Source organism: Lithobates pipiens, unplaced genomic scaffold (assembly GCF_037356315.1).
Source record: "Lithobates pipiens isolate NorthernLeopardFrog02 unplaced genomic scaffold, aLitPip1_a1.2 Scaffold_19, whole genome shotgun sequence".
Lineage (NCBI taxonomy): Eukaryota > Metazoa > Chordata > Amphibia > Anura > Ranidae > Lithobates > Lithobates pipiens.
The window spans coordinates 468,811,444-468,838,854 of record NW_027507764.1 but is presented as its reverse complement, the minus strand read 5'-3'; the positions used below and the strand labels follow the sequence as shown (position 1 = coordinate 468,838,854).

The following is a 27,411-nucleotide window of genomic DNA, read 5'->3' as shown; positions in this document are numbered from 1 at the left end:
CTGTCACTCGTACTTACAGGTAAGTCTATAATAAGGCTTACCTGTAGGTATTGTGAATACCTCCTAAACTTGTACAGTTTAGGAGATATTCAGAGTGAATGCAGCCGATGACATCATCAGCACATGTACTCTTACAGTGCTGGACCTTCAGAGCCCGTACCAAAAAATGGTTGCTCCCATGTGCATGCACGGGGGTGACGTCATTGCGCCTCCACCCGATCATGTGGCCGGGGGCCGAAAACCCAGAACACAGAGGGAAGATGTCAGCCATCTCAGCGGTGACATTCTGGCGTGGGAGAGCTGTGTTCTAAGATAAGTTTCTCATAATGTGCTAGAATGCGATGCATACTAGCACAAGACATTGCCTTGCAGGAATTTTTTCTTTTTTTTTTAAGCACCAGCGGTTTACAACCACTAACATCCTGCAAGCGCACTGCCCAGGTATGAAAGCACTCATTGCAATGAATGGGAGGCAGTTTTCAGGCACTTTTTAGAGGCTATTTCTAACACTAAAGCGCCTGAAAACTGCCTCAGTGTGTGGTCTAAGAGAAATTCCCAAAACATGGCCTGTTGGGGGGGTACTTGAGGACTGAGGTTGAGAACCACTGCCAAGGATAAGAATGAGCAGATAATCCTTGTACTACAGAGGGGTATCCAAAGCATTAGTTCAACTCTAACAAGCATGAGCACACATAGAACCACCACAAGTGTGCGCAGCCTATTACATTAGGGAGTGCACCCCAAAGCTCAAACACACATCTGTGTGTGTACACAGCTTACAATGCTTCAGTTATGTATGAACACAGTGAGTGATCAGTACTGATCATTCACTGTGTTCATTCACAAGGGGAAGGGGCGAGTAAATGACACAGGGACCCAGGAAGCAGGGGGAATCTGTGCCACATGGGGTGGCAAGGGTGTGCCCAAGCACAGCAGACAACACACTCCTGTGCGCACTCCCAGAGAATGTATAGGATTCAATCCCAGATTGAATGAATACTCCTTCCTATAGATCTGCAGAGTACAGCCCAGAGGGGACAGCCCGATCCCCACACATAACAATTATCATTTATCAGTCCCGCATAGATACACAGTGCACAGGGAAATGTCCACGTGATCACATCACCATCCCATGCCGTCAGACAGCTGACACTGTGCAGTAGTGAAGGGGTTACGTGTCTGATCCGCCCCTCAGGTCGGAGACCCCGCCCCCCTGCGCTGTCAGCCGCCATTGTTCCGGAGTCCAGGACTGATCAGTAGAATGGCGCTGTCCTCTCTGCCCCGTGTGGAGCAATTATCCTCCCGGGTGATCCGGGTGTTGGGGTGTAACCCGGGCCCCATGACCTTGCAGGGTACCAACACCTACTTGGTGGGCACCGGGCGAAGGTAAACGGAGACGTGTGATGAATAGAGCGCCCCTAGCGGACACGTGGTGTAACACATAACACAGCCCCTAGGTCCTAGGACATGGAGCTCCAACCACCTGTGTGTGTGGAAGGTGCTGGGGGGGGGCTGTGCACCCGAATATGTGTGAGCCAATAGAAGGTGTATGCGTGTATTGTCTTGACTGTTGAGAGGATGAGGCTGGCATGTCATAGGACATTGTACAGGGGGTGACAATATATGGGGGAAGTAGTGTACAGGAGGGCCCTGTGTATATCTATGGGGGGGACAAGTATATGGTTGTGAAGTGTATGGGGGGGACAAATATAGGATGCCGTGTATAGGGGGGAATCCGTTTATGTAGGAGGAGGGGTGCAGTGTATAGAGGGGAAGAATTATGGGGGGGGGGGGGCATTGTACAGGGGATTCAGTATATGTGGGGTAGGGGAGGAGTACTATACGGTGATGTAGTGTATGGGAGGTGCATTGTATAGGGGGGAAGCAGTGTATGAGGGGAAGGGGGTTTGCATTGTACAGGGGGTTCAGTATATGGGGTAGTAGTGTATAAGGGGGGGGGGGGGGTAGTATACAGTGATGTAGTGTATGGGAGGTGCATTGTACAGTGTATGGGGGGGGGGGATGTACATTGTACAAGAGGAAAGTGGTTTGCAGGGGGTGCAGTGTTAACCCTTTCATGACTAAGCCTATTTTTGACATGGTGTTTACAGGATAAAATCCATATTTTTTGCTAGAAAATTACTTGGAACCCCCAAACATTATATATATATATATATATATATATATATATATATATATATATATATATATATATATATATATATTTTTTTTTTTAAGCAGAGACTCTAGAGAATAAAATGGCGATTGTTGCAATATTTTATGTCACATGGTATTCGTGCAGCTGCGTTTTAAACTGAACTTTTTGGGAAAAGGGACACTTTCATGAATTAAAAAAAAAACGAAAACAGTAAAATTAGCCCAATTTTTTTGCATAATGTGAAAGATAATGTTACGCCGAGTAAATAGATACCAAACATGTCACACTTTATAATTGCACGCACTCGTGGAATGACGACAAACTACTGTACCTAAAAATCTCAATAGGCGACGCTTGAAATTTTTTTTTTACCGGTTACCAGTTTAGAGTTACAGAGGAGGTCTAGTGCTAGAATTATTGCTCTGACTATCGTGGCGATACCTCACGTGTGATTTGAACACCGTTTACATATGCGGGCACGACTTTCGTATGTGTTTTCTTTGCTGCGCAAGCTCACGGGGACGGGGGGGGGGCGCTTTAAAAAAAAATGTTTTCTTATTTATTTTATTTATTTTAAAATTAATAAAAAAAAAATTTTACTTTTTTTTGATCACTTTTATTTCTGTCACAAGGAATGTAAACATCCCTTGTGACAGTAATAGGTGGTGACAGGTACTCTTTATGGAGTCCTCCTTTACACTTCAAAGTATTCAGATCGCAGTTTTCGGCGATTCTGAATACTGTATATATTTTTTAAATCCGGGGGCCATTGGCAGCCGAGTAAATGGGAAGTGACGTCATGACATTGCTTCCGTGTTTACAATTAGGAGACTGGAATTCCAGTCCTTCCCTAGCCGCCAGAGGCATCGGATGTTTGATCGGGGCTCCCGATTGAACGGGAGCCTCTGTAAGAATGGCGGGAGGGGGGGTTGTCCTCTCCCGCTCCTCCGGCATAACAGCCGAGCGGATTTTAGCCACATCGGTTGTTATGGCTGGAAAGCTGATCGCCCGCTCTAAAAATCAGTACCGGGATGGTGCCTGCAGCTACAGGCATCATCCCAGTATAACCCCCGGAAGCCGAGTACGCTCATCTGCGTACACTCGGCGGGAAGGGGTTAAGGGGAAAAGGCGTGTACAGGGGGGGGGAAGTAGTTTATGGGGGGGTGCATAATGTAGATGGCTGGGGGGGTGTGTAGGGGTGTAGTGTGCAGGTGGTAAGTAGTGTAAATTAGGGTGGAGGAGAGTAGTGTACAAGGGGTGCATTGTACAGGGCCGGAGTAGTGTACAAGGGGTGCATTGTACAGGGCCGGAGTAGCGTACAAGGGGTGCATTGTACAGGGCCGGAGTAGCGTACAAGGGGTGCATTGTACAGGGCCGGAGTAGCGTACAAGGGGTGCATTGTACAGGGCCGGAGTAGCGTACAAGGGGTGCATTGTACAGGGCCGGAGTAGCGTACAAGGGGTGCATTGTACAGGGCCGGAGTAGCGTACAAGGGGTGCATTGTACAGGGCCGGAGTAGCGTACAAGGGGTGCATTGTACAGGGCCGGAGTAGCGTACAAGGGGTGCATTGTACAGGGCCGGAGTAGCGTACAAGGGGTGCATTGTACAGGGCCGGAGTAGCGTACAAGGGGTGCATTGTACAGGGTTGTAGTAGCGTAGAGGGATGCATTGTACAGGGTTGTAGTAGCGTAGAGGGATGCATTGTACAGGGTCAGAGTAGTGTAGAGGGGTGCATTGTACAGGGCCGGAGTAGTGTAGAGGGGTGCATTGTACAGGGCCGGAGTAGTGTAGAGGGGTGCATTGTACAGGGCCGGAGTAGTGTAGAGGGGTGCATTGTACAGGGCCGGAGTAGTGTAGAGGGGTGCATTGTACAGGGCCGGAGTAGTGTAGAGGGGTGCATTGTACAGGGCCGGAGTAGTGTAGAGGGGTGCATTGTACAGGGCCGGAGTAGTGTAGAGGGGTGCATTGTACAGGGTCGGAGTAGTGTAGAGGGGTGCATTGTACAGGGTCGGAGTAGTGTAGAGGGGTGCATTGTACAGGGCCGGAGTAGTGTAGAGGGGTGCGTAGTGCTTTGCTGTCAAAATCAGTATATGAAGCACTTCCCACGGATTAACATTAAACTAGATTTTATGGAGCTGTGTAAACTATAAATCTTGTTGTCCATACTTGTAGCAATTTAAAATGCTTGCAGCCGGCTTATGATATACACGATGACTGAACAGATCAGTGCAATGTAATGCCAAAAGTTTTTATTGAAACTGAAAGAACTGAAACATTTGGCTATAGATTGACATATCAATTTTTGATAGCTTGTTAAATTTTGACGTTCTGTGTTAAAGTACATAGAATTAAAGTGGTTGTAAACCCTTACAAACCACTTTAACCTACAGGTAAGCCTAGATTAAGGCTTACCTGTAGGTCCAAGAAATATCTCCCAAACCTATACGGTTTAGGAGATATTTGCCCGAAGACGGGCACCGCTATCTACGGCGCATGCGCCGTAGACAGCGGCGCGCAGGCGCACTGAGCGGGGCATCGTCGATGACGGCAATGCCGCGAGTCTCGGCTCCCGTGCGCATGCGCGGGAGTGACGTCATCGCTGCTCCGGCGAATCACAGCGCCGGAGCAGCGAGACCCACCAAGAAGATGGACGCTCGGAACTACAGGGGACAGCGGTGACTTCGCTGGCTCCTGTGTCAGGTAAGTGACACATAATGGACTACTATGCGATGCATAGTAGTCCATTATGCTTTGCCTTTACAGGGAATGAAAGAGGAAGTAAACTCATCAGGGTTTACTTCCTCTTTAAATGAACTGTCATTTTGTGACACTTCAATAAAGTAAAAAAAAAAAAAGTAAACAGTACAATTTGTTGTAACAATGCATCACGCTCTAGACCAGGGGTAGGTAACCCGCGGCACACTTTTGCTGGCACTGGACTCCCTACCCATCAGCAGAGCAGTGCAGGGAAGTGTCAGTGAGACACTAATGCATTCCAATTTCCGAGTTCCCCACACCGCACCTACACTGAGGGGGAGGCACTGTGCCCCCACACATTGTAAACAATGGAAAGCATTGTTTGGTTCGCTAACTGCTGTAGCTGCAATCGTCAGCTTTTGTGATGGGGAAGAGATTGGGAGCAGTTCTGGTGGTGGGGGGCAGTCCCTGCAGTCCCAGTTTCCAGGAGGAGGAGGACTGCCATTGGCCACTGCTAAAGCCAATCACAGTCCTGCTAGCCCTGCCCTCCATCTGGAGCAGTGTTTCTCAACTCCAGCCCCCCTTAAGGCGCCCCAACAGGTCATGTTTTCAGGATTTCTGTCAGATAAAACAGCTGTGGTAAATACTAAGGCAGTTAAAATGATCAAATCACCTGTGCAAAATAAGGGAAAACTTGAAAACATGACCTGTTGGTGCTCCTTGAGGACTGGAGTTGAGAATCCTGATCTGGAGGAAGACGACTCGCTTGGTTGCCACTAACAATCTCAGAAAGAAGGAATTTCACTGTGATTCCACAATCAGGTGACAGTTTGTGGAATTACTGTTGAGCTTCTGGGAACTTCTGTGTCTCTTTAAGCCAGAGCCAGTATTCAGCACAAAGAAAATCACACCCAACTTTTCCTGTGGTGCAGAGCACCGCACTTCTTCTCAGCTGTGGGGGTCTAACGTATGATCCAGTTTGCAGGCCCACTGCTTTCAGAAAATGCCCCTGACCTGAGCTCATCATTGCGCATACATTCCATATGCTTGTATGTGACATCACATACAAGCACGTGGGCTGGATGCGAGAGGTGGAACCTCAGGATGAGTGTGCCAGGACAGGTAAATGTGTCTCATCCCTGCTTCCTTTCACCACTCTGCATATCACGTGTAACATAGATGAGAAGAGGGTACAGCAGTGGAGCAGATGAGCAGGAAGGTACGGCGGGGGGGAAAATGAGCAGGAGGGGTTCAGAGGTGGGACAAATGAGCAGGAGGGTATAGCAGTGGGGCAGATGTGCAGGGAGTTACAGTGGTGGAAGAGATGAGCAGGGGGGTACAGTGTTGGGTCAGATGAGCAGAGGGGTTCAGTGTTGGGCCAGATGAGCAGAGGGGTTCAGTGTTGGGCCAGATGAGCAGAGGGGTTCTGTGTTGGGCCAGATGAGCAGAGGGGTTCAGTGTTGGGCCAGATGAGCAGAGGGGTTCAGTGTTGGGCCAGATGAGCAGAGGGGTTCAGTGTTGGGCCAGATGAGCAGAGGGGTTCTGTGTTGGGCCAGATGAGCAGAGGGGTTCTGTGTTGGGCCAGATGAGCAGAGGGGTTCTGTGTTGGGCCAGATGAGCAGAGGGGTTCTGTGTTGGGCCAGATGAGCAGAGGGGTTCTGTGTTGGGCCAGATGAGCAGAGGGGTTCAGTGTTGGGCCAGATGAGCAGAGGGGTTCAGTGTTGGGCCAGATGAGCAGAGGGGTTCAGTGTTGGGCCAGATGACCAGGGGAGTTTAGTGTTGGGCCAGATGAGAAGGGGGTTCAGTGGTGGGACAGAAAAGCAGAGGGTAGAGCAGTGGGGCAGATGTGAAAGGAAGTGTGAAGGTGCATGAATTGGGGCTGATCTGAGGCGTGAGAGTGCAGAATGTTAATTTCAAACTACTAAAGTAGTTTACAGCATTTACTTTAATAAAAAATCATTTTTGTGATTGAGAGTGTGAAGTTGACATTTTTTTTTTTTGTTATAAAATCGGCACGTTCAATTTCTTTGGAAACATTTTTTTGGCACACTGCTCAAATCATTGCCTGGCCCTGCTCTAGACCAGGAGTTTCAAACTCAAATTCATCATGTGCCACATCAGCATTATGGTTGTCCTCAAAGGGACAGTTGTATCCCTAAGACTATATGCATTTATCTAGGGATTTTTCCCTCACATAATAGGTGCAGCACACGCAATAATACCAGGAGTGCGTTATGTGCGGAGTTCAGGGATGCGCTATTTACTTGTTCAGTTTCAGGGTTCCCTATGCACAGAGTACACAGATCAGGGGTGCACTACTAACAGAGTGCAGGGTTCAGGGGTGCGCTATGTATAGAGTTCAATGTTGAGAAGTGCGCTACATACAGAGTGCAGGGTTCAGCTCTCTTTTACAGGTTGTCCACATCTTAATTATTATTATTTTTATTCAGGATTTATATAGCGCCAACAGTTTACGCAGCGCTTTACAATATAAAAGGGAGACAATACAGTTATAATACAATAAAATACAAGAGGGCCATGTTCAGAAGAGCTTACAATCTAATAGGGTGGGGCAAGTGGTACAAAAGGTTGTAACTGTGGGGAATGAGGTGATGGAAGTGGTAGGAGATTAGTTGGAGATATGATAGGCTTCCCTGAAGAAATTAGTTTTCAGGGATCACCTGAAGGTAGCAAGAATAGAGGATAGCCGGACAGGTGGAGGTAGCGAGTTCCAGAGGATGGGAGAGGCTCTGGAGAAATCCTGAAGACGAACATGTGAGGAGGAGATGAGAGCTTGAGAGTAGGAGGTCTTGAGAAGAGCGGAGAGGACAATTTGGGTGATATTTGGTGATGTAGCTCGGGGCAGAGTTGTGAATGGCTTCGTATGTTGTGGTTAGTATTTTAAATTTAATTTGCTGGGTGATTGGGAGCCAGTGTAGGGGGTGCAAGGGCCACATAAAATGGCCTGGCAGGCCTTGTGTTTAACCACTTGCCGACCAGCGCACGACGATGTACGTCGACAGAATGGCATGGGCAGGCAAATGGGCGTACATGTACGTCCCTTCAAATTTGCCGCCCTGCCATCGGGAGCGCGCCGGCGGCGGTGCACTCCCGCGCTGATCGGGACCCCCGTGAATCCAGTCGCGGGACCCGCGGACTCGATCGCCGCGGGCATCCCCACGATCGTCTCACGGAGCGGCCGAATGGAGAAGTGCCGTTGTAAACAACATTTCTCCATTCTGCCTAGCAACTAGTGACGCTGATCTCTGCTCCATGTGATTGGAGCAGAGATCAGTGTTCACTAAATGAAAGCCCAACCCCCCCACAGTTAGTAACACACCCCTAGGAACACTTAACCCCTACACTGCCACCCACTGGTTAACCCCTTCACTGCCAGTGTCATTTACACAGGAATCACTGCATTTATATAGCAGTGATTACTGTATAAATGACAATGGTCCCAAAAATGTCCGATGTGTCCCCCACAATGTCGCAGTCACAATAAAAATCGCTGATCGCCGCCATTACTAGTAAATAAAAAATTATTAATAAAAATGCTATAAAACTATCCCTATTTTGTAAACGCTATAACTTTTGCGCAAACCAATCGCTTATTGCGATTTTTTTTACCAAAAATATGTAGAAGAATACGTATCGGCCTAAACTGAGGGAAAAAAATGTTTTTTTATATATTTTTGGGGGATATTTATTATAACAAAAAGTAAAAAATAATGTGTTTTTTTTCAAAATAGTCGCTCTATTTTTGTTTATAGCGCAAAAAAGAAAAACCGCAGGGGTGATCAAATACCACCAAAAGAAAGCTCTATTTGTGGGAAAAAAAGGACGTCAAATTTGCCACGTCACACGACCGCGCAATTGTCAGTTAAAGCGACGCAGTGCCGAATCGCAAAAAGTGGTCTGGTCTTTGACCAGCAAATTGGTCCAGTCTGAAAGTGGTTAACACATGCTCTAGACAACACACACAAAGGTGCTTGTGTTATAGTATGCAGGCTGATGTGATTGCACACATAATACCCAATATAACATCTATTTGTTTTTGTAGGAGAATACTTATAGATACAGGAGAGCCTTCTATTCCAGAATATATCAGCAATTTGAAGCAAGTACTTAATAAATCCAGCATGGCGATCCAGGAAATAATCGTGACTCATTGGCACCATGACCATTCTGGCGGTATAACAGATATATGCAGAGATATCATAAATGGTAGGTACAAGGTCTTTCCCAACCCCAAAATGTTTTGTGTGGTGAGGGATTGGAATCTCGGTCAGGTTCTTATTAATGTATTTGTCTGTGACTAAAAGTGACTGAAAAGTCCAAAACTTTGAGTGGTCACAAAGAAGACAGAGAGGACCTTTCCCTGACTGTAGAGAGATTTTATCTTACTTCCTATTGTCTCTACAGAACAGGAAGTGAATTGAAATGTCACTAATGGGATACATGTGGCAAAAAAAACTGACAGATTTTAATTATTCCCTAATCTATCCTAAATTAACCTTAAAGCGGGAGTCCCCCGGGACTCCGCGTTTTTTTTTTTTTTTAAAGCCAGCAGCTACAAATACTGCAGCTGCTGACTTTTAAAATAGTGACACTTACCTGTCCAGCGTGCCCGCGATGTCGGCACCCGAAGCCGATCTGTAGATCGTATCTCGGGTGCTGCCGCCGCCATCTTGGGTATGGGAATCAGGAAATGGAGCCTTTCGGCTTCATTTCCCGGTTCCCTACTGCGCATACGCGAGCCGCGCTGCACAATAACGGACGGTCCCCGCTGCCTCTGGGATCTGTGTGTTTTCCCAGCAGGCAGCGGGGCACTTGCGGGAAGGGGCGGGCACTTGCGGGAAGGGGCGTAATATACGCCCCTTTCCGCAGAGAGCTATCCCGGAAGTGGGTACAGATACCTGTACTGTACAGGTATCTGCACCCCCCTCCCCCCTGAAAGGTGCCAATTGTGGCGCCGGAGGGGGGGAGGGTTCCGATGAGCGGAAGGTCCACTTTAGGGTGGACCTCCGCTTTAAAGTGTTACTAAACCCACAACAGTAAAATCAGTCTGTATATGCAGTAAAGCATGCTTGTTATACTCACTGTGGAACCTAAGGGGTTAATCCTCTGCATTGTATAAAAATGCTGTTTGATCCTGTCTTCTCTGTTCCTCCCCTTCTTCCAAAGTCCCCAATCTATCTGCTGATAGAACAGAGTCTAGGGGGCAAGCTACACATGCTCAGCTTGGTGTGGTGGGAGAGTGCATGTGATCAGCACAGGGCCAATCAGCACTGCCCAGACAGAGGGTCAGGGGTCCTGCAGCCTCATGGGATGATCAGGGGAGAATGAAAACTCCTACAAGCTTCAACTCGACACTGATAAAAGTCATAAGACTGCTCTAACTGCTGATGAGAAAAGGTATTTAGCAGTTCTGAGTACTGTGGGAGACCAGATAAGGGGAATGCAGAGTCCTTGGTTTAGTAACACTTTAAGTGAACTAAGTGGTAATATAAGAAAAATTACACTCTCCCCCAGAAAATATGATATAGCATATGTAAGTACACCAGACAGTTTTTATTGTAATGTTAGAGGATAAGTTCACTTTTTGGGAACATGTTACATGTTTCACCGTTTTTCTTTTACTGAGTTTTTTTTTAAGTTTTTCAGTATAACAAGAGAAATGAGGCAGTACAGAGTTCCACCCGTTTTTAATGTGGCCACTTAGGCCTGATTCACACATATGCGGTTGCAGTTTGCATATTGCAGGTGCATTTTGCATTTTTCAATACACGTTTTTGATCCAATAAAGTCTATGGAACCAAAAACCAGAAAAAAAGTCCCTGGCCCTTTCCATAAAATGCATAGATGTGAACTACATTCATATGAAACCATGTTAAATGGACTGTAGTGTGTTTCTGCAAAGCTGAAAATGCAATAAAAATGCATAGGTGTAAACCAGGCCTTAACATGTTCCCAGTGCTGCCCCCCTCCCCCCTGCCTGTAGTGACAACGAGCCAGGGATCATTTTACACTCACAATTTTTTTTAAAAAGTAAAAGTTCTGTGAATAGGAGAACTTCAAAACTTCAAGTAGCAACAGCCCCTGTGGCTCCTAGTAAAAAAAATAAAAATAAATGCACATTTTATTTACCTGCAAAAGGATGTGGAGTTATTATTTTAAAGGTGAACTTATCCTTTAAAAGGGTTCTAAAGGTGAAAGTTTTTTTGTTACCATAAGGCATTCTCTGCATTAAGGTAAAAAAAGTGCAGCTTTACCTTGAGACCCTCAGCCTGATCTTGATCCAGCAATGTGCACGAGAGCAGAGGGCTCTCCCTTCTCATTGGACAGCAGCTGTTGGCTGCTGTCAAGCCCAACCAGTGAGGAGAGAGAGGGGGTGGGGCCAAGCCGCCTCTGTGTATCAATAGACACACAGTGCTGGCACGGGAGCAACCGGCTTGCAATTGGGGTACTCAGTGGGGGGGGGGGGGGGGGGGGAGCCAGGAGTGCAGATGGGAAGCCCAAGAAAAGGAGAAACCATTACCCAGAGCAGGTGAGTATAACATGTTTGTCATTTAACAACAAAAAAAAAGAAACCTGAATGTTTACAATAGCTTTAACATTACCTTTGCTTCCAATTCCTGGTTTCCTAATGCTGCCACAATTGTGAATGTCCTGTCTTTAACCACTTTCAGACCGGACCAATTTGCTGGTCAAAGACCAGACCACTTTTTGTGATTCGGCACTGCGTCACTTTAACTGACAATTGCGCGGTCGTGCGACGTGGCTCCCAAACAAAATTGACGTCCTTTTTTTCTCACAAATAGAGCTTTCTTTTGGTGGTATTTGATCACCCCTGCGGTTTTTATTTTTTGCGCTATAAACAAAAATAGAGCGACAATTTTGAAAAAAACACATTATTTTTTACTTTTTGTTATAATAAATATCCCCCAAAAATATATAAAAAAACATTTTTTTCCCTCAGTTTAGGCCGATACGTATTCTTCTACATATTTTTGGTAAAAAAAATCGCAATAAGCGATTATTGATTGGTTTGCGCAAAAGTTATAGCGTTTACAAAATAGGGATAGTTTTATAGCATTTTTATTAATAATTTTTTATTATTTTTTTTTTACTAGTAATGGCGGCAATCTGCGATTTTTATTGTGACTGCGACATTGTCAGGGACCCATCGGACATTTTTGACACATTTTTGGGACCATTGTCATTTATACAGTAATCACTGCTATATAAATGCAGTGATTCCTGTGTAAATGACACTGGCAGTGAAAGGGTTAACCAGTGGGTGGCAGTGTAGGGGTTAAGTGTTCCTAGGGGTGTGTTACTAACTGTGGGGGGGTTGGGCTTTCATTTAGTGTACACTGATCTCTGCTCCAATCACATGGAGCAGAGATCAGCGTCACTAGTTGCTAGGCAGAATGGAAAAATGTTGTTTACACAGCATTTCCTCCATTCGGCCGCTCCGTGAGATGATCGCGGGGATGCCCGTGGCGATCGAGTCCGCGGGTCCCACGACCGGACTCACGGGGGTCCCGACCAGCGCGGGAGCGCGCCGCCGGCGGCGCGCTCCCGATGGCAGGGCGGCATCGAATATTGGACGTACCTGTACGCCAATATGCCTGCCCGTGCCATTCTGTTGACATACATCGTCGTGCGCTGGTCGGGAAGTGGTTAAAATCTAGAAATTTGGGGGTGTGTGTTCTGGGAGTGCTCTGGTATATTTTTTTTATAGCAAATTACTATTAATTGCTCATAGAGTGCATCTTGTGTAAATATAAACCTAAACTTTGTCATTCTTTAGTTGTTCTATACATAGAATCGTTTTAAGAAAGTAGTTAATAATTGTTTTTGTCATAGATTCTGGTGTTTGCGTTAGTAAACTTCCGAGGAATCCACATGAAGAAGAGGTCATCGGCACCGGAGAGCAAAAGTACAAATATCTGAAAGATGGAGATATGATAGCAACTGAGGGAGCTACACTGAAGTAAGTGCAGACATTTACAAGATATGCATTAACTGTTTACAATGCAGAAACTACTACTGCTACTTCAGAGTATTTTTCAAAGACCACACACACACCCCTACCAGAAACTGGGAGGGTTACTAGGTTAGGTTACCAGAGACAGCAAATAGGAGAAGTGTCAGAAGTTCTAAACCTTTTGAGTGTTATCCATTCTGTGTATGACTCTCAGCAATTCTGTGGGCCCTCTCTCTTCACCTTTCCCGATCTTGTACTGCTTCTATTGGTCATTATATGTTTTTGCTGGTGTTGGCATTTTTGGTATCTAACCATCGTGTTCTTTGGTGGCCTGGCTCTCCTTTGCCACTAACCAATTTAAAAATAATTGCCTTCTCCAGTGAGTTCAATCTCATGACATGTTTGAAATAAGTGAGCCCAAATTTTATATTGCCATCCAATACAACATCTCTGCCGTACATGGAATGCTCGGGGGACTTTTCCAACATCATAGCTCAATCACCTCACTTTTCCCCATTTTCATCGTCTAACTTTAACAAATATAGGTTGGTATGAGGAAGACAATAACGGTTGCATTTGGTTGCAATTTTTCCATATTTGGTTCATGCTCATAATCGTTGTGCAACTTGGGTGCAATGCAACGCTTTATTTCTAGGCTACAAAGACCATTTTGGTCAATCTGCAGTCCCAGGAAAATGAAATCCTGTATACATTCTCCTCATTGTTGCTGTTTTAACATATCCATTTCTTGTAATGGTCATAATCTTGGTCTTTCTGATTTTCAAGAAGAGGTAAAACTTCTCGCTTTGTTCTTTGATCCGTTCGATCAGACCTTGTTAGGTCTTCATAGGTTTCTGAAGGAGGACTGCGTAATCGGTGTGTCTCAATTATTATTATTAAAGTGGAACTAAACCCTTTAATGCCATCCTTGCCTCTGTTTGATCTTTAACTGCCATGATGCTGCACATGTGATCAGATATGACTCCAACCATTGGATGATTTGACAGTTTGGAGAGCACAACCAATGTGACAGTTATATTCCCAGCACCTGCCAGAATGGTAAACCCATCGATCTAACAGTTTGAAAAAACAGTTACATTCCCGGCATGCCGGAAATGCTAACTGTCACATTGGTTGTACTCTCAACCAAACTGTCAAACTATCCAATGGCTGGTGTCATAACTGATCACATGTGCAGCTTCATGGCAGTTAAAGATTAAACGGAGGCCAAGATGGCAGCTTCCTTGGCTGAAAACGATAGGAGGGAGTGCACATGCGCGCGGCTAACTGAGCAGTACATGGCTGCTTAGAGCTCAGTGGATACCGGGACCTGACAGCTAATAACGGCAAGTTATAGCAGCACACCGCTTTACAAAACTGTTACATTTGTCACTGAGACATCAGGGCACATTTTGATACTATGTACAGTGGGAAAAAATCTAAATCTAAAACTTTAAAAGCCCAAACATCGCTGACTGGAACTACTGCTAAAATGGCGGGAACATCATCCCCCTGCAATATTTCCTCACAGAAAAAGACACAAATAAGGATTTCTCCCTCTACACAGAAAGGTGAGACAGATTTTGATTTTGGAATGACTCCCATTACTTTACAGAACGCTTTACAAAACACCTCAGATACAATTACTGAGAGACTTACACAAGAGATTCGTGAGGTGGGCCATCGCACATCTGTCCTAGAACAGAGAATGGATGAATTGGAAGTTATTACAAATAATCAAAAAGAAGAAATAGAAGCCCTTAGGGAAGAAAATTCTTCCCTCAGCAGCCAACTCGAGGAATTTGAAAATAGAGCCAGGAGATCTAATCTTCGTATCCGTGGCATCCCTGAGGCTATAGAAGAGCTCCAATCCACTATTACTGCGCTTTTCCAGGAATTAGTCCCATCAATTCCTATAGAGCGCCTGGAAATGGACAGGTTTCATAGAACCCTGGCTCCCAGAAAAAGAGGATGGCCCCCCCAGGGACATTGTAATAAAATTACACTACTTCCGTACTAAAGCACAAATAATGGAAGCAGCCCGTAGTAAAGATTCCTTAATCTTTCAGGGGCATAAATATCAGATTTTTCAAGACCTCTCACAGCAAACTCTAATGAAAAGAAAGGCGATGAAGCCACATTTGCAGATTCTCCAACTTCATCGCATCTCTTATCGCTAGAACTTCCCATTTGCTGTCCGCTTTTCTCACAGAGGTTCTACCTTCACCTGTAAAACGGAAGATGATCTCATTGAAGCAATTCAAGATCTTCGCCTGTCAACATCAGAGGGAACAGCTGAAGGATCCAAACGTCGAGCAACATCTAACTCTCCTAAACAACCACAGGACACTTCTAATCTTTCAGATCATCCCAGTATGCATAAAAGGTGCCGTACTGCTTCACCTCCATCAGCTCAAGAAGAACAGATGGACTGATGTTAATATTCTTATATGTGATATAGAACCCCTAGGGCATGTTCTGCCTTAAATCATATATTCAGTGACATCATCAGTAAATAACACTGCGATGGGTCTTACACCCTAACATAATATAACGTTCTTAATTAAAATGCTAATATAGTGCCAATACTCGGTATATTTGCAACACCTTCATTTCATAAGAAATTATATATATTATTATCCTCTCCTGGACCTGTTGTCGGGGGTTTTACTTCTGATTAATGGGTACAGGACAGCTATAATTAATGGGACAAGCACTATAAATCATCTTAAAATCGACCTCAGAGATGCTTCACTAATTCTATTTTTATTTCATACACCTTTTTTTTTTATTATTATTTATTTATTTATTTATTTTAGTACTTTTGTTAATGTACCGAGTATAATTATATAGTTATATAATGGTTCTAAAAACTTGCTTGTTTACAAATTTATAGACTATTTTGAATGGCTGTCATAATCCCGGTCATAACGTACTGTGCATTCAACTTGATCTTCGAGTACCCGATACTGTAATCGGATACTCTTTGGACCTACAGTATCCATTGGTTGGTGATTTTTACCACCCACTGAATACTTGCTCCACATAGGAGCCACCCTTTTTTCTATACCAAAGCTTCTCATACCCCTTTCAACTACCAGATTCAACTCATACTTTTCATTTCCTATCTACATTACCCCATATACCCTTCCTGGCCCTAACCAAATACCCACAACTCTCCTGATATTTCACTTCTTCATAAAAATGACTTTAAATATTCTAACCCTCAATGTACAGGGACTCAACTCCCCCTCAAAGAGAACTAAAGTGTTCCAATACATTTCCAAGCTTAAAGCACAAGTGGTATGTTTACAGGAAACACACTTTTCAACACAATCCTTCCCAAAATTCTTCAGTCAACAATACCCCCAGACATATACTGCCTCGGCCTCTACCAAACAGAGAGGTGTCTTAATAGCTTTTCACCGTACCACACCGTTTATACTTAAAAAAGAAATTAAAGATCCCGAGGGAAGATACCTACTACTCTCTGGCCACTTGCTAGACTGCGAAGTTACCATAGTCTCTTACTATGCCCCGAATAAGAATCCATTGTCCTTCCTCTCTCACTTGTTCTCACTAGTGGATACACATAAAACTGGTACCCTAACGCTCTGTGGAGACTCTAATCAAGTGATATATCTATTCCTAGACAAATCCCCGACTCCAATAAATGCCCAGCGCCTTTCATACCAAAACCTTCTTAATCAGCATTCCTTACTAGATACTTGGCGTGAACATAACCCTATAAGGAAACAATATACGCACTATTCTCATCCTCACAAACAATTCTCTCGAATTGACCATCTCCTTATAAACACTAGTACCTCTCCCCTTATCCTTAACTCTCAAATTGTACCATGCTCTTGGTCAGATCATGATGCTGTAATGACATCCTTTTCATCATTAATTCCAAGACCTAATTACCGTACCTGGTGTATAAATACACTTTGGGAAGCCCTTAAACCATCTATCAGAGGGGTCTGCATTAGCCAAGCAACATATCATCGGAAAAAACAAAAACAACTACATGCACAACTTGATGATGCTTTTTATAAAGCCTCTGAGAATTTTCAAAACTCACCCTCACAGCAAAATAAACAATTATATGAAAAAGCCAAATTAAAACTCGACCTATTCTTAATAGCCTCCGCTGAAAATATTCTCCGAAAATCAGCACATACTTTTTATATGAAAGCCAATAAGCCGACTACTTTCTTAGCCTTAGCCCTACGCAAGGCAAACTATACCCCTAAACCAATCCGCCTCCAATTATCCAAAGATTATTATTCTAGTAACCCTTTCAAAATTATCCATAAGTTTAGTAAAGGACTCACTGACCTATACCGAGATACTCATAAATTTGACCAAGCAAAATTTGATACCCTTCTCTCCTCTATACAACTCCCCTCCCTTTCGACTGCTCAAAAAGAACTTCTTGATAAACCAATCTCAGATTTTGAAGTCCAAACAGCAATAAAAACTCTGAAAATCCACAAACGTCCAGGCCCTGACGGTTTCTCAGCTATATTTTATAAAAATGTTACTACTATACTATCTCCCCTTATGGTAGAGGCCTTTAACTCCCTTCTCACAAACCATTCCTTTCGTGATGAATCCTTATTAGCATCCATAGCCATGATTCCAAAACCGAACACTAATGACACTTCTTGGTCCAATTATAGACCAATTTCAATACTTAATTTAGATATTAAAATTCTAGCCAAGATCCTCTCTAACCGACTAACTCCAATAATAGGCTCCCTCATTCACAAAGATCAGACAGGGTTTATTCCCTCTAGACAAGCAGGTGATAACATTCGCCTTGCTACCCTCCTAGCCCAAATAGCAAGATCCCGTCGTATACCTACCTGCTTCCTCTCAATAGACATAAGAAAGGCATTCGATTCTATTTCTTGGTCCTATCTCAACTCCATCCTAATCCGATGGGGATTCGGAACACAATTTAGAGGTTGGATCTCTTCTTTGTATCAAAAGCCAAAAGCATATGTTTCATATTCTGGATACCGTTCCTAATCCTTTGCCATTGAGAGAGGAACCAGACAAGGATGCCCCCTTTCCCCTCTTATATTTGCTTTGGCAATCGAACCTCTCGCACAGCTTATACGCTCCAATATAAATATTAAAGGCCTCGAACTAGGAGGCTATCAACACAAACTATGTATGTTTGCTGACGACGTTCTTATTTTCCTAACTTCACCACTTACCTCAGCCCCAAATCTTATAGATATCCTAACCAAATTTGAATCAATATCAGGACTCAAAATAAATACTCATAAGTCCAAAGCCTTAAACATTTCTATTCCACCTGACTTGCAGGCACAATTGCAAGACTCCCTCCCATTCACATGGTCATCAACACAAATTGCTTATCTTGGAATTATATTTACAGCTAACCCAACTAATCTATATTCGGCAAACTACCCCTCCATGCTAACTCGCCTCTCAACATTAATGAAAACCTGGTCCTCTCTCCCATTGGCATGGATGGGTAGAATTTCTGTAATTAAGATGACAATACTTCTTAAGATCCTATATCTCTTCAGAGTGCTTCCAATACAGGTTCCAGCATATTTCTTATGCATATTACAGAGGAAAGTTTCCCAATTAATTTGGGGAAAACTTAAGCCCCGCCTCCCACAATCTACCCTTCACACTCCTCGTATTGGTGGTGGATTGAGCGTTCCTAATTTCTCTAAATATTATTATGCTGCCCAATTAGCCATGTTACCTAAATACCACGCTACAAAAGAAATTCCCCTTTTGGTTATAATTGAATCAGTAGAATGTGATCCTTTATCAACTGCAAACCTTCTTTGGCTCCCACCAGCACAACGCCGAGCAATTACTAACCCTATTACTAAGCATAGCCTTTCAATTTGGGACAGACTAAGAGCTCGTTTTGGTCTCCAATCCGAACATAACCCCCTTCTTTCCTTCCTTAATAACCCATCTTTCTATCCTGCCTGGACTTCTCCATCATCTTTCCTTACTTGGTCAAATGCAGAATTAAACCGTTCTCATCACTTTTATGAATCCTCTTCTATTACCCCTTTTGCTGCATTACAAAAAACACATGCTATACCTCAAAAAGAAACATTTAGATACTTACAAATAAAACAATTTCTAATCCAAAACACTCCTTCAAATCCATCTACCCCAAGCTTCACTTTCTTTGAACAAGCTTGCAAATCTGATCCTCACAAACGAGGGCTCATTTCAAATCTGTACAACCAACTATTATCGCATACAACCTCTTCCCCTCCAACCTATACATCTAAATGGGAAAATGATTTAAATCTTCAACCAGACAAACTAAACTGGACTCGCATATGGCAGGCTACTAGATCGGCCTCCCCGAATATAGTAGCTTCAGAAACTAACTATAAGGTACTTTCTAGATGGTACTTAGTACCTGCTAGGATTTCAAAATTCCTCCCGCAATACCCAGCTAACTGCTTTCGAGGATGTGCTGACTTAGGCACACACTTACACATTTGGTGGGATTGTCCCATAGTCAGAGCTTTTTGGTCAGAAATATTCAAAATTCTTTGTCATTTTCAAAACCACAGTAGAACCAGACCCTACGGTAGCACTCCAGAATAATAAACCTCAAACTTTAACTCACCACCAATTTAAGCTTCTATTATCGATAACCACGGCTGCCAAACAAAATATTGCAAAAGCCTGGAAAGCACCCACTTTATGCATGGTATCATTCAAACATAGAGTAACGCAAGCCATGATTCACGCTAAAATAGAGGCAACCGTACTAGATAAAGTTCCCATGTTCGATTCATTATGGCTTCCTTGGATTGAACACTACTTACCACATGGTCTAGACCAATCTCTTATATTCTCATGAAACAACTAATCAAACATATATCTTACCCCCTATGTTACATGTAGAATTTATTAACATACCATTTTCTTTCGGAGTGGTCTCCTCCCTCCACAACCCTTATATATGCTTCCCCCACCCTTGCTTTCCCCACACCCTCTCCTTTTACTATATATAGATGTACAAGCTAAATTAATGAGTTATATATTTCCTAATGTTATTACTATAGAAGAGATTTTAGGGATGGTTTAATTAAGTATCTTTTATTCAGGGAATAACCAAGCCACATGGTTGGATCTTGGCCCTGAATTATCTACTTACCTCTCTATACCTTCCTGGTAACAACCTTTCTTTTACCCTATATTATACCAAATCTCCTCCAACCCTAAACTTTGAAACTACAATTTTTACTATGTATCTAATCCAGTTATTAAACTTTATACATGTTTATCTTTAGCTAAAATGTGTTAAACTAATATATCCCGAATTACATGACTGTTATTATAGTATTCACCTCCTGTTAATATACTGAGAAGCCTCATTTCACACTTTTATACATTCTACTTAACTATAAATCTATTGTATGACTCTTTTTATTGCATTATATTCAATAAAATATTTGAAAAAAGAAAACGATAGGAGGGTTTACTTCCACTTTAAATCGATGGGCTTGGTTCCATTTTTTAATGTTTGTTTATGCAATCCATTTTTTTTTTTTTTTTTTTGTTAATTTATCCAAACTAACATAGAAACATATGGAAAAGGACAAAATAATCCCAGGGGCCTGTACACAGCTTGCAAGTAATAAAATACTTGTTTTGTATAAAAAATATTATTTTATTTTAAATTGATATAAAACATCATCATCACATAAAGAACAATATCAAATAGCAAAAAAAGAGAAGGGGTGATATATAAACAAAGAGGGACAACAACTAGAGCTCTGGTGTACACAATTTTTTTTATAATGAATGTCCAATATGACATTGACAGTAAGCAGAGTGATTATGTGTAAAATGCCGTTACCAGTGTCAACCAGTCGGAATTCAGTTTGTTGCAGTCAGGCCTATTAAGAGTTAAGAAGAGGGCAATTTATTGTATAAAATTTCATTATTTTACTACTTTATTCAATATGCTGATATAAATTGGTTTTCCTCTAAAATTCTGAATTAATCCTCTGCACACTGCTGTACACACACATTTCAAGCAAACTTTTGCATGAAAACAGGGATTTTTGGTCTGCAAATATTGCAATACATGTTCAAGCTGGCCAATTGTGTCAAAGTATACCCTTTCTTTGGCTAGTCCCTACTCTTCTCTGCAAAATACCAAATACACATTTGCTGGTGGCATACTTTAATGGATGTTGCCAATGTGGGGCAGACACATACACACTATACTGTATATACATATCAGATGCTAAAGGGGTTTTATTTTTTTATTTTTTTTCCTTTCCTATAGAGTCCTGTACACACCTGGACATACAGATGACCACATGGCACTGGTGTTATTGGAAGAAAATGCAATCTTCAGTGGGGACTGTATTCTCGGAGAAGGAACAGCCGTGTTTGAGGAGCTGTATGATTACATGAAGTCTTTAGAAAGGCTATTAGACGTCAAGGCTGACAAGATATACCCAGGTATACCATCTAGTAGTATGTACAGCATACAATCGTCTACAGTGTCAGTTGGAATATTAATAGCTGTGAAGAGCACAACCAGTAAGATTTTTTTTCATTTACTGAGGATCAGTAAAGTTCATAACTGACTGACTGGATTCTGCGAGTAGCTACGTTTTACATTTTTATGTGTATGCAAAAATATTAAATATAGACAGCTTTCTACACAAGCCTACTGCATAATCAATCATTAAAGTATATGTAAAGCGAAAACTTTTTCTTTTAAAGGATAAGTTCACTTTTAGACAAAAAGAATAAATGCACATTTTTTTTCAGGTAAAAAAAAAATTGCATTTATTATTTTTTGTATTAGGAGCCTGTAAAGCATTTCACCAGCAATCAGCAGATCGCTGATGCCATGCAGGTCTCCTGACCCTGTCAGTATATCTGCTTGTCTGTACATCTTACGCATAAGCTAGCTGATACTCCCTGACAGGAACACTCAATGAACGACCACAGCACAGTGGTAGTTCGTTAAGAACTACAAGCCGACAGCCACTAAGGATGTTGGGGCTTGTAGTTCATTCAGACACACACCACTGTGTGTGTCTAAATGATGCGGCCATGTGGGCGGAGCCCTGTGCAGCCATGCTGGTTTTTAAACAGTGACAGCTAGTATAGGGAACTCCTCGTACTGCTGTCACAGGGAGGGGGGGGGGGGGCAGCGGGTGTCCGGTGCAGCACTGGGAACATATTACATGTTCCGCCCTGATGTCGGGTGGAAAATGTAACCTGTTCCCAAAGGTGAACTTATCCTTTAAAGTGGGTGTAAAGCCTCAAAATGTTTCACCTTAATGCATTCTGCATTAAGTTGAAAACCCTTCTGTGCTGCAGCGCCTGCCCCCCATCCCCCTCCTTTTCTTACCTGAGCCCGATCCGATCCAGCGATGTGCATGAGCACAGCGGCTCCAGCCACTGTCTTTCTCTCTCCTCATTGGACAGATTGATAGCAGCAGGAGCCATTGTCAATCAAATCCAGTGACACAGGGGCAAGGCTAGGACCCACTGTCTGTATTAATGGACACAGCAGTGGGACTCGGGCGTGTGCCTGCAGGGGTGCCCCCAGGGAAATCAGCTTTCTGTGGGGGCACCTGATGAAGAGGAAGGGCCTGGAGCACCGGCGAGGCATTGCAGAAGAGGAGTATCGGGGCTGCTTTGTGCAAAAGGATTTCACAGAGCAGGTAGGTATAATCATGTTTGTTAATTTACAACCCCTTTAAGTTGTGGATAGAGCAGGGAAGGGTTAGAATATGTTTTTAGGTTTTTACTGCTGTATGTGTCTGCACTAGCGAGGTCCACCCTTTTTTGTGTCCTGGTGATAATTTGTCATCAGGACTGAAATTAATGGGACCTTCAAAATTTTCAGTTGTCACCAGAACAGTTGAAGAGGGAAAATCTGGAAAGGGGTACTTTTGTTGTGGGGAAAACTGTCTCAGAAAGAATTTCCTAATGTTAGAGGGATTTCCTCTTACTTCCTCTTGTGTCTATGAGAAAGGAAGTGAAGGGCATTCTCACCAACAGGACAACAAGGAAAAAAATTAAAGCAAGTGGAGATCACTGCAGTAGATGTGTCTGCTTCAGTGATTACCAGCTTCCAGGGGCATCACTAAGGTATTGGTATATGCATAGTTACATTGATCCAAGCTGGGCCAATATAACTATGTATACTGCATTTATTTATGTCTCTTATATCTGCTTAGAGTTCAGCTTTCATTTCCTTGCTTGTAAAAAAATATGTTGTACAGTACATAAATGCAGTGTAACGCTTCTTATGTTAAATTAGTCCTTTGGAATATCATTGTTCTATGATATTTGGATCACAGTTGGACACCGTGTTTCTTCACTTGCAGGTCATGGCCCTGTGATCCAAGAGGCAAGAGCCAAAATTCGGGAGTATATTACTCACAGACAGGCTCGAGAACAACAAATTTTGCAGGTTTTGCAAGAGAACACTGGGAAATCACTGACTGCCATGGAACTTGTTAAAATTGTATACAAGGTAAGATGACAAAGAAGAGCTATTCTACAAAAAGAAAGGGATACATGTTTGTATTAAATGGTATAATGAAAACACATGGTGTGGTCAAATCATTGTACATCTGGCCACCCACATTACGATATCTCTCCTTCAACCTCAAGGGCTAAAAGAGAGGAATAAATACATTTTCCCATCCATGCTAAACAGCAAACATGAAGGAATCTCCCCTCTGCTGGTTATTGTCTTCTGACAGGTGTTGCTCCTGTGGCTGTCAGAATACCTGAACAGTGACAGCATCTGATTAGCTGCAGTCACTGTGAATTTCCTGCCTCGCTCCTCCAATATTCAGATCAAAGTTTGTCAAGCAGGGAGGTGCAGACAAGGCTATTCAGCAGGCATCGGCCAAACTTTAAGCCGTGTATGGCCAGCATTACAGTCAAGTGTTATATGTTTTGTTCTGACAAAGATTGATGTACGTTTGTTTTGAGTGTTGTTTAATTTCACTGATGTCAGAACTCATGATCTGTATCCTTTTTGCAGATCAGCAACTCAGAATGTAGTTAAAAAGGAGCTTCACTCTAGGGAAAAATTTGAAGTCAGCTGCTACAAATACTGTTTGTGCTGACCATATGTGTGTGCAGCCTATTGCATTAGGGTGTGCACCCCAAAGCTCAAACACAGATGCCTGTCTCTGCAGCCTCAGCTGCACTGGACAGTGAATGAATGGGAAGTGCTCTGCGCCGAGCGGCTTCCTCTTCATTCATAAACGGCCCAGCCCAGCATAGTAAATTGTTTTCTATGCTTCAGTTTATGAATGAAGAGGAAGCCGCTCGGCGCAGAGCACTTCCCATTCATTCACTGTCCAGTGCAGCTGAGGCTGCAGAGACAGGCATCTGTGTTTGAGCTTTGGGGTGCACACCCTAATGCAATAGGCTGCACACACATATGGTCAGCACAAACAGTATTTGTAGCAGCTGACTTAGAATTTTTCCCTAGAGTGAAGCTATGAATGATCACAGTGAGCGAGTGTGTTCACTTTGTTCATTTAGAAAAGGAAGGGGACATATTTACTAGCCCCTTTCTCCACTCTCCATCCTGAATCATCAGCTGGGGGGTGGGGGAGAAGGGAAGCCAGCAGCACTGTGAGGCAGGGGGCCAACATGGGGGGAAGCCTGGGCAGTAGGGGGAGGTCGGCAATGCACATAGTGATTAGCATGTGCGCAGGCACACCTGACACACCCCCTGTGCACACCTATGCTGCTGACATTTAATACACATGCACATCTTACCTATCCAGCACTGTCCTCACTCGGGACCATTCCACGCCGGTCTTCAGGTACGTCTGTCTTGGATGTGGGAAGCCGGCAGTGACTTCCTCATGCTTCACAGCCGGCTTCCCAATGTGAATACGCAAGTGGACCCACAGCCCCTGGTACCTTTTGACATGTCCCAAAAGGTTGTGGGAGGTAGAGGGGGCAAACTTCCGCTTGGATCGCCTAGGTGATCTGAGAGGAAGAGGATACCTGACAAAACGAAGTACTCCTTGGGGAAAAAAATAAATAAATTATTAATAACTTCCAAAAGTGGGAGAGGAGGGAGAAGCAGAAGAAATTGTAGGAGCATGACAGTAACATTTTTTAAAGAAAAGTTTAACAATAGCAGCATCTATATTTCCTCAAAAGATGTTTCCTTTACCTCCCAGTGATTCTTAGTAGTCTATATTAGAAGCACCCCCTTAACCCCCCTCCTGTTCTTTCCTTTTTTCTTCTTCAGTAGGCCAGTCTTGTTATCAGTAGATGTATGCATCAACTCAATGACACCACTAGAGGGCACACTCTGCTTGTGTTTGTAAAGACAATCTGCCACAACTATTCCTTTCTGGTCATATATTTTCTGACAGTATGCTGGTTTGTTCTTTTTGTAAGAAAATGTTTGACAAAGCCACCATGTATCCACAGGATACTCCAGAATATTTACATGCAGCTGCAGAATTCAACCTTACTCATCATCTACAGAAACTAAAGCGAGAAGGAAAAATAGGTGAGTTTAATATATTCCTAATATGAGAAAAACTATTGTGTGATATTTAGACTACAGTAACAAAGGGGAATGCAAATTCAGCAGAAGGCTGTTGGTTGTGCGCTGTAAAACATGATGCTTTTGGATATGTATGGCAGACATTGCTATTGATGTGGCTGCAGTATTGATTATATTGTGGTCATGGGAAACTATTTTTTACTAATGCAGATCGGCGGCTATTGCCCGCAATAGCATCATCCGAAACGGTGCAGCACCGCAACCGATTCCCAAAAGTAGTTTCTGTACTATTGGCGACTTCAGGGGGCGATTTGAATAGACATCTGTGCATGAACCTGCACAGATGTCTGTGAGCTTGCCCCCTGAAGTCAGACTACATCGCCAGTTTGAAATAATGCGAGTTCAGTTGAATGTGCATGATTTCTAACCCACATCAGTGTGAACCTGGGCTTAAAGCCCAGTTTCAGGGCCCAGGTACCGGAGTTTGAATGCAGGGCCCAGTGTACTTTGTATTCTAACAGACCTGGTCAGGCACACCCACTCTCTTGCTTGGGTATTTACAAAGTATTTTAAGCAATTTCGTAGAGACTGACATAAATGAATTGTCATGCAACACTATGGGGGACATAAAACCGGTGCACACAGAAACTGCTGCAGTTGTGCATAGTAACCAATCCGCTTCCAAATGCCACTTGTTCTATTAAGCTTTGACAATAAAACCTGGAAGCTGATTGGTGTCTATGCACAGCGGCACCAGTTTTAGTAAATCTCCTTCTATGTCTTAGACTAAGCTTGATGTATGGAAAGGTTCAAAAGATTAAAGTGATAATAAAGTCTTTGTTATTTAAAAAAAAAAAGTGTTATACTTGCCTGTTCTGTGTAATGGTTTTGCGCAGAGCAGCCTGGATCCTCCTTTTTTCGGGTCCCTGTTCGGTGACCCCTCCCTCCTGTTGAGTGCCCCCACAGCAAGCACCCAAACCGAGCCGCAACTCTGTGTCCATTCAGACACAGAGCTGCAGCCTGGCACCCAGCCGCATCTCTCTCCTCATTGGCTCATTGATTTTAGACAGCATCGGGAGCCAATGGAGCTTCACTGCTGTCTCAGCCAATGAGGAGGGCGAGTCTGGGCAGCCGAGACTTTCGTGCAACATCGTTGGATCGACTGGGAGCTCAGGTTAGTATTTGGGGGTTGAGGGGGCCTACTGCACACTGAAGGTTTTTTTTATCTTAATGCATAGAATGCATAAAAATAAAAAAACCTTCTGCCTTTACAACCACTTTAAGCACTTTCATACATTGGGCAATTGAATGTTAACTTCTCTGACTGGTAACAGGCTGATCTCTGGCAGTTTGGAGCAATTATCGACAAATGCTCATGTAGTGAACAGTAAAAACAAGTATCGCTGGGTGACAAAAATCTGTAGCATATAATAAACCTTTATTTCAGCATGCTAGAACATGACTTAACAGGAACATTTCTGGGAGTATTTTAAACAAAACCCCCTATTTTGGCTCTTTTCACTACCACATACAGTAAGTGATCAGATGATTGTAGAGCTTCACAGATCACTTTTCCTAAACAGCCAATCACTGGCTGAAAAAAATGACACCACTTAAAGTGGTTCTAAAGGCAGAAGTGTTGTTTTTTTTTTTTTTTTTTTATCTTAAAGGGTAAGTTCACCTTTTACAGTGAACTTACACTGGACCCCCTCCCCATCCCCCCAGTCCCACTGACCTGGAGCTCAGCGATCACCCGCTAGGAGACCTTGTATAACCACCTCACTGGTCTGGGGCTTAGAAATACCCTTGGCTTAATCTCCTAAATGTATCTCGTAAGGAGGTACATATAGGAGCATTCTAATTGGTCGACTCGGTCACATAGGCGGCACGACCAATCAGAACCCACGTAGCCCGTACTGTCACCACAGATGAAGTGGAGAGGAAACCAGGGATTTCAAATCCCTGGACAGGTAAAGCAGCTATACGATCTGTCAGAACGGATG

The 27,411-nt window shown here is 43.4% G+C and overlaps 1 protein-coding gene across 1 annotated transcript in view; it reads left to right on the top strand.

Annotated features, from left to right (window-relative positions):
* The first annotated feature begins 1,208 nt into the window (after positions 1–1,208).
* Positions 1,209–27,411, top strand: part of LACTB2 (lactamase beta 2) — a 35,260-nt gene continuing 9,057 nt past the window's right edge. Inside the window, exons 1-6 of the mRNA XM_077492856.1 lie at positions 1,209–1,386; positions 8,920–9,083; positions 12,732–12,858; positions 21,176–21,354; positions 23,244–23,392; positions 25,330–25,411. Of these exons, the coding sequence (XP_077348982.1) occupies positions 1,262–1,386; positions 8,920–9,083; positions 12,732–12,858; positions 21,176–21,354; positions 23,244–23,392; positions 25,330–25,411 (826 nt within the window). The 5' untranslated portion in view covers positions 1,209–1,261. The remainder of the gene's footprint in view (positions 1,387–8,919; positions 9,084–12,731; positions 12,859–21,175; positions 21,355–23,243; positions 23,393–25,329; positions 25,412–27,411) is intronic.